The 12,653-nt window shown below is 37.2% G+C and overlaps 1 protein-coding gene across 3 annotated transcripts in view; it reads left to right on the top strand.

The window, feature by feature from the left end:
• Positions 1-12,653, top strand: part of LOC149300753 (RNA-binding motif, single-stranded-interacting protein 3-like) — a 280,512-nt gene that overhangs the window by 141,072 nt on the left and 126,787 nt on the right. For 2 of the 3 annotated variants that reach the window (XM_089484828.1, XM_089484829.1), the window contains exon 4: positions 2,480-2,571. In XM_089484828.1, coding sequence (XP_089340954.1) covers positions 2,480-2,571 — 92 coding nt within the window. Of the gene's footprint in view, positions 1-2,479; positions 2,572-12,255; positions 12,290-12,653 lie in introns of all 3 variants that reach the window. The other variant, XM_089484827.1, reaches the window with a different exon arrangement.

Raw genomic sequence — 12,653 nt, 5'->3', positions numbered from 1 at the left:
GGACAGATCCGACAATTAGAGGCTCCATGCTGGTGTTCTGCTTGCCCTGCTACTGTGCTGTGTCTGGTAAAGTGATGGCCTTTAGCATCTGGAATTTAAAAAGCTTGAGTATTCTGTGCATGATTAATATCTTGTCTGGATTTGAGATCACATTGGGAATTGCCGGTAACTTGTTTTTATATTAAGAAAACAATTACATTTTAGTGCATCTCAAAGTATTATTGAGATATTTGTCTCATTATAAATGAAAAAAAACCAGAGATGGTCATAAGGAAAACAAGAATAATTTGTATCTTGCTAGTTTCGGATTTGTAACTGCATATTTCTCTGGAGCTGAGGATTGTATGTAGTTCATGATTCATGGACTTATAAACAGATTTATATTTATTTAATGTATAGTTATATTGGTTTTGACCAAAATGTCCATTGTCTCTATTAAACTTTCAAATGAATATGGCAATCATACCATGAACCAACTGAAAAAAAAGATGAATGAACAGAGCACCCGTCACATTTCTTTGGAATGGGTAAATGGTGGAGCCAAACCAGAAGGTGCACAGTTTTGGTGGACATTTATTTAGTGGAAATTTGGTAATAGGAAATGACGGTGTTAATATTCACTTTCCCTACCTTTAGGTTTACACATTACCCGTACCTCAAGAAACCTCAAGGGAGCTCTCAGGTTATACCCCTATGTTTTGACCATACAGCGTGAACCCTAAAATGTAAAATGACCACATTTTTAAATGAAATCTTGGGGCATTAAAAAAATATAATTACATACAAAGAAGTAGGAATTCTAGCCTCTATTTGTATCATTAAAAAGAAATCGATATATGTAATCTTTCTTCTTTAAAGCCACTGATTTATTATTCAAGGATGGTATTCAATAAAATAAACTGTCTTGGGACTATTTTCCAAACACAAACTACTACACTGAACTTAAATTGCTTTAAAAGGTAATTTGCCTTTAGGTTTCAAAAATGTTCAGGGTACCGAAGTCTCAACCTCTGGGATCTCTGGTCTAATTACTAAACATTTAATAAATATTATATTTTATTTATATAATGCCAACAATTTACCAGCATTTAATACAATACATAAATTCAAGGGGTATCACAAGACGAGAATTGACAGACTAAGGCAAACCGATACATTAGGTGGAGAGAGCCCTGCTCGCAAGCTTACAATCTTGAGGGAATTGACAAACATAAGGCATAGAGAAAGGATGAGAGGTAGTGAGGGGTTGTATCAGTGACAGGGAAGTTCTAGCCGCTAAGACGGTGCGGCTTCTCTGAAGAAGTGAGTTTTGAGATGTTTCTCGAATGTCCGGAGGGATGGTGGAGGTTTGGTGGAAGTAGATTTCAGAGATATGGGGGCAGCCCAAGTGAAATCTTGTAGACGGGAAAAGGAAGAGGTGATAAGTGAGGAGGAGAGCCTTAGCCCATGGGAAGAACGTAGGGATCGAGTAGGAGAGTATTTGCTTATGAGGGCAGAAACACATGGAGGAGCAGTGTTATGGTGGGCCTTATATGTTAGTACCAGGATGTATGGCTTTGATGGTACTTAAGTAAAAAAAATAATACAAAAAACTCCTAAACAATAAAATGTCCAATAAAAAGTTAACCGTATCGTGCCATGATTTTTGACCATGCTTTTCTGTTTGAACAGAGCTTGCGCTATTGTAATTGTTTTTTTCTCTTTTGTAAATATCTCACTATGAAACATCTGCTGCAAGATCTGGTAATTTATTTTTGGACATACCAGATGGATTGAAGAGCAAAAAAGGACATTTAAAATGGTTGTGCGCTGCCTTGGAAAATATACTCTAGCATAGTAATGTAGTCTAGTGATGCCCATTTTTAGCAACAATAGATAAATATAGTTTTGAGGAAACTGCCTGTGATTAAGGATGAAGATAATCACAATTCCTCATGGAAAAACTAAATTTTTTTGGTTTTGTAGAAAGGTTCTATTGTAAAAAGGTTTGCAAACTCCATTTGGGTTTTTGGTGTTTATACTTAGAGTTATTTTTTAATAGATAATTTAATATTTTAATATTCTTTTTGTATTCCTGAAAAGTAAATAATATATCTATCTATCTATCTATGTATCGATCTATCCTGTATATATATCTAGAGAGAGAGAGACTTATAAAAAATGAAAATGGATGTCACTCATATAATTTATTCCTTAGGTACTGTGTAAATAAAATATAAAATATGTATTTTTGTATCAGAAAATTTACTATTAAATTTAGATTGAAATGGGAGCCAGAACTGCTAATTTTGGTTAACTATTTATGATTATTTATGATTACATTTCCATTATTTGTATTAAATAATCAAAATATTAAATCATAATAAGTAGGGCTGGCTCTCACTTCTTCCATCAATGTACTATATATAATTATTATAATCATTTGAGATATGGCTGATGAATGCAGAATTAAACAACAATTATTATATATTTTTTCCAGGCTATGGATTTGTGGATTTTGATAGTCCAGCTGCAGCACAGAAGGCAGTTGCATCTCTCAAAGCTAATGGAGTGCAAGCCCAGATGGCAAAGGTAAGATATAATTTATGACCATATACCGTATCACTGTTGCTGTTGCTGGCATCAATCCGTAATGCTTGAAGCGGAGGAAAGTATTGCCTGTTGGGGCTCTAACCGAGTAAAGAATAAGACGATACATGAATAGTTAAATGTACTATAGGGGCAGTTGTGATGTTTGTGGTGCTATGCAAGTAGGAAATCCCACACATGCAAGGTCATCGAAATATGAGGTATTTAACAGCAAGGTTGAATCAAACCTTTTTGTAGAAAGATGACACATTTGTATTTCAGTAGAATTTGATTTGTGTCTTGTATAGTGTTAATCCTGTGTATAGGTTTATTACAGTAAATAGGTGTACTTGTTTACACATAGCTTGCAATGTTAATCTGGCACTTTACATCCAAAACGGTAGAGGAGAATGGCTGTCCCATGGATGCAAGAACTTATGTTGTCATTTGTCTGCCCACGTAATGTCGATGGAGCGCCGCAAACCTCCCCATACACTGGGCAACAAGTGTTTTGGGACAGGTAATGTTGAAAATTATGGTTAATAGGTGACAGCTTAGAACAGAGAAACCATGATGAATACAGTTAGTATACAGAGATTACAATATAATCAGGAAATAAAACAGCAAAAAAATAAAGGTGTAAGAGTATCAAAATATAATGGGTATAGTCAAAATTTATAAAGACAGAATAATACTATGGGTACAATACTTGCAATTGTACTATTAACATTACAGGGGTGCAATTGATTCAATAGAGAGGGCCGAGCATCCTTACTCCAGTGGAGTAATTATAGATACCCCCGATCTGCCTTTAACAAACCGTCGCTCTCCTGTCCCCAGTGCTGTGGATCCCACCCACCCACGTTCTACCTTCCTCGTCTACAGAGCTTACCGTATTTGCTCGATTATAAGACGAGGTTTTTTCCAGAGCAAATGCTCTGAAAAATACCCCTCGTCTTATAATCAGGGTCGTCTTATAATCAGACCTCAAATAGGTCTGATTATGAGACTAAGATCCAGATCCCCCGCAGCGATGCAGAGGACCTGGATCCTCCTGTGTTAATCCCCCCCCCCCCCCAACTTACCGGTGCTTCTGAGTCCCCGGTGCTTAGTCCGGGCTGCGTGTAGAGCTCTACGCGATACAATCGCGTAGAGCTCTACACGCTTCCCGGACTAAGCACTGGGGACCCAGATGCAGGGGACCTGGATCCTCCTGTGTTAACCCCCGACCCAACTTACCGGTGCATCTGAGTCCCCGGTGCTTAGTCCGGGCTGCGTGTAGAGCTCTACGCGATTGTATCGTGTAGAGCTCTACGCTCTACACGATACAATCGCGTAGAGCTCTAAACGCTGCCCGGACTAAGCACCGGGGACTCAGAAGCACCGGTAAGTTGGAGGGGGGGGGCATAACACAGGAGGATGCAGGGGACCTGCATCCTCCTGTGTTATGCCCCCTCCAACGTACCGGTGCTTCTGAGTCCCCGGTGCTTAGAGCTCTACGCGATTCGCGTGGAGCTCTACATGCTGCCCGGACTAAGCACCTGGGGCTCAGATGCAGGGGACCTGGACCCTCCTGTGTTATGCGCCCCCCCCAACTCAGAAGCACCGGTAAGTTTGGAGGAGGGAGGGGGAGTGTTAAATGTGGGTTTGAGGCATTTCTGGAGGCAGAGTGCTCTGTGAAATGCCTTTTAACCCCTTTAATGCCACTCTGCCTCCTGAAATGCCTTAAACCTCCCTATATGCCACTCTTCCCCATAATATGCCTTTTAACCCTCTAAGTGCCAGAGTGGCATATAGGGTTAAAAGGCATATCATGGGGCACAGTGGCATATAGGGTTAAAAGGCATATTATGGGGCACTGTGGCATTTAGAGGGTTAAAAGGCATATCATGGGGCACAGTGGCATATAGGGGGTATAAGGCACTTCTGGGGCAGATGTGCATAACTGGGGGACAGGTTGGAAAATAGAAGGAAATAAAACCAAAATATTTTTCTCAAGCATAGCTTTTATTAAAAAAAGTGTTTAAATGAATTAACATTTACTGGTAAAACTTTTTTCCTATAGGGTCGTCTTATATTCAGGCTTTTTCTTTTTTTCCTAAATTAATATTAAGATTTGGGGGGTCGTCTTATAATCGAGCAAATACGGTATTATGTTAATAAAGTAGGAATGAAAAATATATTTTACCAAATTAAATTCACAATGTGAAGGCAGCATAATCCCAAGGCTCAGAATAGTGTTTTATACAGATAAATTACATGTAGATCCGCACATTATATAAAATTGAACTAAAGGCAACTGAACAAATAAATCTCATGTTACATTTTGAAGAGCTTTTTTTTGTGCTTTGGTTGTTCATTATGATGAAAGGTTTAGCAAACAAACTAAAACATCTATGACTTTAAATGAACAACTCCAAAAGTATTTGAACAAATATGCAACCTGGATGTGATAAAAACATTTTTAACCCCTTAAAGAAAATGGCTGGTCCCTAAACCCATTGAAAACAATGCATTTTGAGCCCGTACATGTACGGGCTTTGTCATTAAGGGGTTAAAACCTACTAATGACTAAAGTCCAATGGCATTAATAACGTAACACGTGGGGTTAAGGAGTCTATTCATTTTGTGGATGTTTAAACAATTTTTCAAAAGGAAATATCTGTATGTATAAATATTTTTTTTCCCAATCATTGAGTGCTGAATACTGTATTCAACACATTATACTCTAATTCTCATTTCCAGTACCCAACAGGTAAATGAACGCAGTCATCGGGTATCTAGAGATTGTGATATATTCGGTTGCTTTATCTATATGTATTGTTGATCCTTCTGTGGAGGGATTAAAATAAACCAAGCTCGATTAAATTGTTATTGTTCTCTATTAAAGAAAATTACCCTGGCTAGACAGTTGTCATTTACTGGTTATGTGCAATCTTGAATAGATTATGGTTTAGGGAAATCTCATAGCCACACTCATATCTGCTGATACAAAACATCACAATAAAATACAATAACCAAGAGAAGATTGTTGCTAAATTAGATCAGAGGGTGCTCTGTGTACAACAATCTTTAAGAGGCCCTTAGAGCACAGGATTTTAGCTCATCTTATGGCTAAAACTGCAAGCCTGACTGCCTCCGGTCAACTTATTAGACTGAGATATGTCCTGGTAGTGTGAAAACATAATTTACATGATCTCAGAAAAGCAATGTTTCTCTGGACAGAGCCCTTATCAAGGCTTGATGTTCAATGAGTTGGAGAACATTTGATCTGTGAAACGTACATATCTGCTCCTTATATCTGCTATGAATTATAATGTACCAACCTGCAAGTGTCTCACGCAAGAAGGGCTCCGCTGGTCCCCTAAAATATATAGTCAAATCAGTATGGTGACTTTCCAAAAACCTATCCACATGGTGGATCAAGCTACCAATGCATACTAGAGAAAATCAATGACCCAGGCTTCCATCATGCATAATGAAATCAAGCAGCTGAAATATTAATCTCTTCTGCAAAGCCCTGCTTAAGTCAACAAAGTGCTTTATGTGACCCAGCCAGTTCAGCATAAACCTCCCAAGCTAAACTGCCCTGGCTCTGTACCCTTCCATCCATGACCCAAATCATTTCCACTGGAAGATAAAAGGTGGCCTGCTGGACCTTCATCAGATGTAAAATTGTCAGGTGTGGAGGTAGGGAAAAAGGCAATGGTTGTTGCTCCTGTTTTGTTATATGCAAGAAAATGATAGACCCAGATGACATAACTGAAAAAAATATTGGCTTATTTTTTCAGTGTTAAAGCTGTAGCTCGGATCACCATCCAGAGGGCATCTGTATTGGAAGCCAAAAAATAAAAAACTGCCAATTGTGATATGTATTACCTGATTAAAAAAACCAAACACTTAGTATTGAGAATGAATGTATAATTTGGTTGCATAGTGAAAAAAAGAACCTGCTTTAGGAGAACTAGGTCAGAACAAACAGGAATACATGATACAGCATTATGTGCAATCACATTCAATAATGAAATTCATACAAAACCCAGTCTTCATATTTTCTGCACCAGCAGTAGAGGTTGCCAGTTGCCACCTGTTCTTAGACTATGATAAATGTTAGCTTAGTCTTCTGCCAAAATTTAACACAAGCGTCTTCATATAGAGGTTTGCCCAGAGAGGAAAGAGGACACATATTTGCCCTTCAGTATCCAGGTGTATACCACATCCATTCAATGATAACCAAATAATTTCTATGATAACAAATATAAAAAGGCCACTTTATACATTTCTAATCACTTTTTTGCAGAATTATTATATTTATAATTATAATTTTTTTTTTGCTTTGTCTCATAAAGAGGATTTTTACCCAAAAGGCATTGACTTATATACATTTACTATTCAGCTCAATGCTGTGTTTTTTTATGAATGCAAATTAATATTCAGCCGAGCTTTGCAGTCCTATTTACATGCATCCTATTAAAACGCTGCAAGATAATTATATTTTTGTCCAAGAACAGAATGGTTAATCGCTTTCCGGTGAAGACACTTATAGTAAAGTGAAATTATAGTTCAGACAAGAGAATAAAAATATGTTGCTGTAGAATTATAATAATCCAACAAAATACTTCTATGGCTTGGGAATAAAATACCCTTTTTTTTGCAAATGGAAATGAATGCAGACCTAAGTAATACTGTAATAATAGAATCCATTAATTACTCAGACATTAAATGAAGTGGTGCTATTAGCAGCACTGATAAAGGAAGCAGACTTTCCTGGAGATGTGCTAAAAGACAATTACACAAGCCCAATTGTAGCAGAGAGAACTAGGAAAGCTGTATCCGTATACAAAATTGACCGTACTTTATCACATTGACTCAAAAGACTAATGTTAGCAATATTTTAGTTAAATTGTATTTTTTTTATTAGAACCAGACTTTATGTTTAAATACATGTGTTCATATGCTGGGTTTCAGCATTGGGGTATAGGATAGTCAAGAACTGGTCTTTAGGATTTTTTTTTTAATGAATTGGCCTTTTCACCAGTATTTTCTTTTACTGTACGAATATGAATGACTTTGTCTAAAAAGCTGTAAGCCTCATGGCAGAACCAGAGGTTGAGGTGCTTCACAGAAGTTCTCTCTGTGCATACATGGTCGCTCACGTCTACAACGAGCCGCAGTGCTACTTTAAAAGTTCTGTTCTTCCATAGTTTGCTGAATTTGACATGATTGTAACCCAATCTCCGATGCTTTTTTAAAAATATTTTTTCAAAAATATAAGATTTTAACTAATTTATAATATTTGCCAGGGACACTAAATTGCCATGTATTACAAATGCAAGAGGTCATAGACTGTTCCCATACAAACTGAAATCAAATGGCTGATCTGCTTTAGTTTATTTGCTTAATACATAATACAAGAACAGCACCTTTCGAATTCATTTAAAATCTCTTTTTCTTTAAACTTACAAACACTTGAGACAATGCTGGACGTGAACGATGGTAAGTATATTATGTGCCGGGAGATGTGTAAGACAGAACTCATCCATCATCGGCATGGAAAATGTCTGCACCATGTAAATTTAAAGGGATTTCCCAGCTATTATATGCATTGAAGTACATAGGATGGCTGGAGTGGTCCTTTAACTGTACATTCATTTTTTTTTAGAAAAAGCCAAAGGGCTTTGCCAGTCATATGGCGTAATAAAATAAGGTGGTTGAAGCTGCAACTCTCCTGCAACCTCCCTTTTCTCGACAATAAATCCCTGCGTCTGTTAAACTGGTTACTTAGCGTTGTAGTGGTATGTTTCAATGTTTCCTAATTGACATTCAGTATTATTTAGGAGGCAGTTAATAGCGTTCTGTTATTTTTAAGTGCCTGGTTTAAGTAATAAAATGTGCGCAGAGGAATTTTTTGGTAAATATGGATTGGATTATTCTCTATTACTATTAATACATTTTCCATATGCTCATTATAGTAATTTAGGCCTAATCAAGATGCACTGCACAGCAAGAGAAACGATAATGTATTAAATGTTTACTATTTTATTGATAGCAAGTATAAAATCCATTAGGCAATTCAAACAGTTTTGAGTTGTTAAAATATTACTCATTTTATTTTATTTTGATCAGCATGACACCTAAGCAATTTGTTCTATGCTTTCTTTCAAACATATTTAATGTACTACTTAAAAAAGAATGCCTTTGGGTAGTATTTAGTGAGTACTGTACCCTAATGAAACTTTTTTTTTATTTTTTTTTTATTTTTAAGGTGCTGAATTTATAAAGTCCTAATATATATATGTCTTAGAGTATTTCCTGAGCTGAAGGCTTTGGTTAAAGATTCACCAAAAGGCAACACAGGAACCTGCCTAGATATCACAATTCAAGTGCACCATATGGGGCAGAAGAGCGTGGCTTAGTAATGGCCCAGTCCACGCCTTCCTATTGCATTACTTGCTGTCTGAAGTTAGCGTTGACACCTTAGTCACTTTTCCCCAACAATTATAACTTTCACACGATGCTAATGGGGACACGTGGGGTGCTGCTCAGTAGCCTGTATAATGCAATTAGCACTAATTAATAATGGCAGTTCTTATTGCACATCTGCCTGGAATCAGTTATGATACATGTAAGCTGAACATAAAAAATGATATCTCCAGGAATAGGTGTCCAAGACAGCAACCTTAACCATACCCATGCTCCATACATTTTATTTTCTATATTTTACATACAAATCCAGTTTTTAGTTTATTTCCATATCTATCCTGGAACCATGATATAGCTTTATCTATCCCCATAGGCAAGGTATCACAACCTTAATTTTTTGGAACTTTCTCCCTTACCTCCTGTGCTTTTCATGCCCACAAAGAGCACCTGTGGGGTTTCCTATCCTCGGGGACTCCACAAGCCCTCAGATCATTTATATTATCCACTTTTTTAAGGATGTCTATGGGTAAGCCTGGCCTGCCACACCTAGGAGATAAGCCTATAAAGGCTGTTGCCAAAACCAAGCACCCTTCTTGCAGAGGATATGGTGTCCCTGGGACCATCTTTGCTCCTAACCCTGCGGGCCTACTATCAGCACTGGAGATGGAGGAAGAAGAGAAGTAGCAAAAACCTCATTTTTTCACAATGGTACGCTCACCTGGAATTATTGCTGAGCAGTAGAGACCCTAGCAAAGAGGATTTAATATTATCATGGGCGGAATCAACAAAAGTACCTAGGGTTGGTGCCTCTGTGATCAAGGCCAGATCAAGGCCAGAAGAAAACACTGCTATACCTCTGAAGGATGTGTCACACTTTGGGTCTGCCAAGAGAGGTCTCATTCTGTGCCTTACTCATATTACATTAATAGCCATCAATAGGTCACAAAGTCACATAAAAGGTAGTAGTGGAACCTTCTAACAAGTCATGCCTTTAACTACCCCACCAAAACAAAACAGTCTCTCTTTAATCCTTTAATATAATTTATATTTTAGTCAGGGGTAGGCAAAGAGTCAATAGATAGACACTAGGGCCCAAGACAGGAACTTTTAGAAAAGCTTGCCTTACTTTTAGTACTCAAGATAAATATGTGTCACGAAGCATAATTGCATAGGCCTCATTTTGATCTACTCTTGATGTGACTAATGAAATGGAATTTATTCATTAACCAGTGAGTTGTAGTAAGAAAAAAAAAACATCACAGAAATAATTTTGTATTATAAAAAAAGCCGACCACAGCAAGTCTCTCGTGAAAAAAAAAGACTAAGTTGGCCTTGTATAATGCATAGTTAATGTGGTGAGATGACATTTTTCTATAGCTCATTCATGACTAAACCTCAATGAGATGATAAGCACTGCCAGGTGTATGAAGTATCATAGAGAGCTCTCAGGTATTTTACCACTGGTGAACTTTAGCTTCTGTTAATATGATTGAAGCATGGGGAGATGAATATTGTCAGAACAATTTAACAAAGGGAGCCTGTAAAATTCATTACAGGCCTGCTAGTATAATCACTTTGGAGAGCACATTTTTCAAACTTCAGCTTTATTCAGTAAACCACACAAGACTGTGACCTTTTAGGAGTCCCAAGTTCCTTGGGAAAAAGAGCAGTCCTTGTAAAAGTAACTATTCTAAATTATAAAGAGCGGAATCATTTGCTTGGCATGACAGATTATATGAGAATAGCAAACAGAAAGTTAAATTGCCAGCTATTTAGCAGAGTTGGATACATTTTCCCATAATTGTCTCGCCGTCTGACTATACAAAAAACTACATTTTTGTATATTTCCTTTCTTGCCATCTGCAAATAAGTGAAAACACTTGTTAATGTCGTGTAATTTACATAAATTGTTTGGAGTGGGAAATAGTAGGTAAATGCTACCTAAAGACATCTTCAAACACTAAACCAAATTGGGAAAATAGGTTTTATGTGTTTCTAGGAAATGTGTGGGAATGCAAGGAAGAAAGAAAAAAAGAAAGAATCAAAGTGCTATGAATTTGTGTTTTCTGACATGGTGTTAGTAATAGTTACTGTCATAATATTTTCTTCTATAAAATATATTTTACTTGTCTTGTAAAAGTCTGAGTTTAATAAAATTTGGAAATCATTTTACTATTATCATGAGAACTAACTTTACCAAAGCCCCAAGCAAACATCTGCTTGAGGTAGCCCTATATATCAGATTACATGCCGTTTTGAGCAGAAAAAAAAATATTGTAAATTCAATTTTAGTTCATTAGATTTTATTTTAAGATTTGTATAGCTTTGGGCACTCTTCCTTCCTTTACTCCCACTTTCAGGTGCCCAGAATACATTCTTGGTATGCCAAGGGAGAGCTCCAAGTAGCCAGAACTAGAAAGTTCCCAGGTATGGTAATATGATGTAGCTAAATCACTTCTTGTATAAAGATGACTCAATGTAATCGGTAAATCCAACCAAAATGTGTTTTCCTAGTGTATCTGTTTTGTTATCTGTTTTGTGTCACAGTTGGTAGAATTTTGAGCTCATTCAGAAATGTCCAAAGTGTAGATGTGATGAAGACATGAAAAAAAATATTGGGAAGGTCCTTTGCAAATGCCCCTTTGGGTAGTCAGTCTTGGCTATCATGCAGTTACACTTTTTAATAATCTTTCAAGGGCACTTTGACAACACTCTGCTAGTTTGTAATCCTAATTATCAATAATGTTTGTTTTTATCTAATAACCCCCATTCTTTAATTGTGCTTACCTGAAAACTCCTAAGTCCATATAGCCCATTCTGTTTCTGACAATAAAAAACCTTTAGAGCTGCATTATATGTACCATACCTTGGAACTCTTGGAGTTCGAACCTGGGGTCTCCAGGTGAAATGCTTCCGGGTCATGCACACTCTCTGCTCACTTTCCCTCCTACTCAAGTCTGTTTGAAGCTTGTCCTGTCCCTATATGCAACTTGCCCTGCCTCTACACAGCTAACCCCACTCCATGAAGAGTTAGCCCTGCCTATACTTCACTTGCAAAGCCGTATCCTCGGAATCACTACTTTCTGCTATTACACGTGCCACTTGTGTAAACTAATATGTGGATTCCCTAACACATATTAAGGTGCATGTGTTTTTTTTTAGTATGTTGGGTAAAGCAAAACAGAAAACCACTTTGGTGTGACAAAAATGTATTTAAAGCTAGTGTCCCTTTACATGACTGTAACTGGCTCAAACAAGTTATAGCAACAACTTATTATTATTTATATATTACATATTTGTTTTATATAGTGATTTCATATTCTGCAGCGATGTACAATGGGTAAACAGGACTTAATAATTAGTGTATAACATAACAAGAGACAGGAGGTAAAGAGGGCCCTGCTCAAATGAGTAAACAATCTAGAAGGTGTTAGGGTGTATTATACCAGAGATAAAAGTGCCGCTCTTAGGGATAGAGCAGTCACACTAGAATAAGAATTGTCTAAAGGCTGGAGAGGGACTTGGAAAGGTGAGATAAACAACTTCAGTTTATTTTGTGCCATCAGTGTATCATACTTTGCCAGAATAAACTCTCCCCTCTTGCTATGTGATGGCCCACATGTTTCTTCTGGAACTGTATCTTAGGAAGTGTCCAGAAGTAG

This window comes from Sceloporus occidentalis, unplaced genomic scaffold (assembly GCF_023333645.1).
Source record: "Sceloporus occidentalis isolate IW3139 unplaced genomic scaffold, rSceOcc1.0.p SCAF_23, whole genome shotgun sequence".
Taxonomy (NCBI): domain Eukaryota; kingdom Metazoa; phylum Chordata; class Lepidosauria; order Squamata; family Phrynosomatidae; genus Sceloporus; species Sceloporus occidentalis.
The sequence above is the reverse complement of the archived record's forward strand: the minus strand, read 5'-3'. Positions and strand labels throughout refer to the sequence as shown.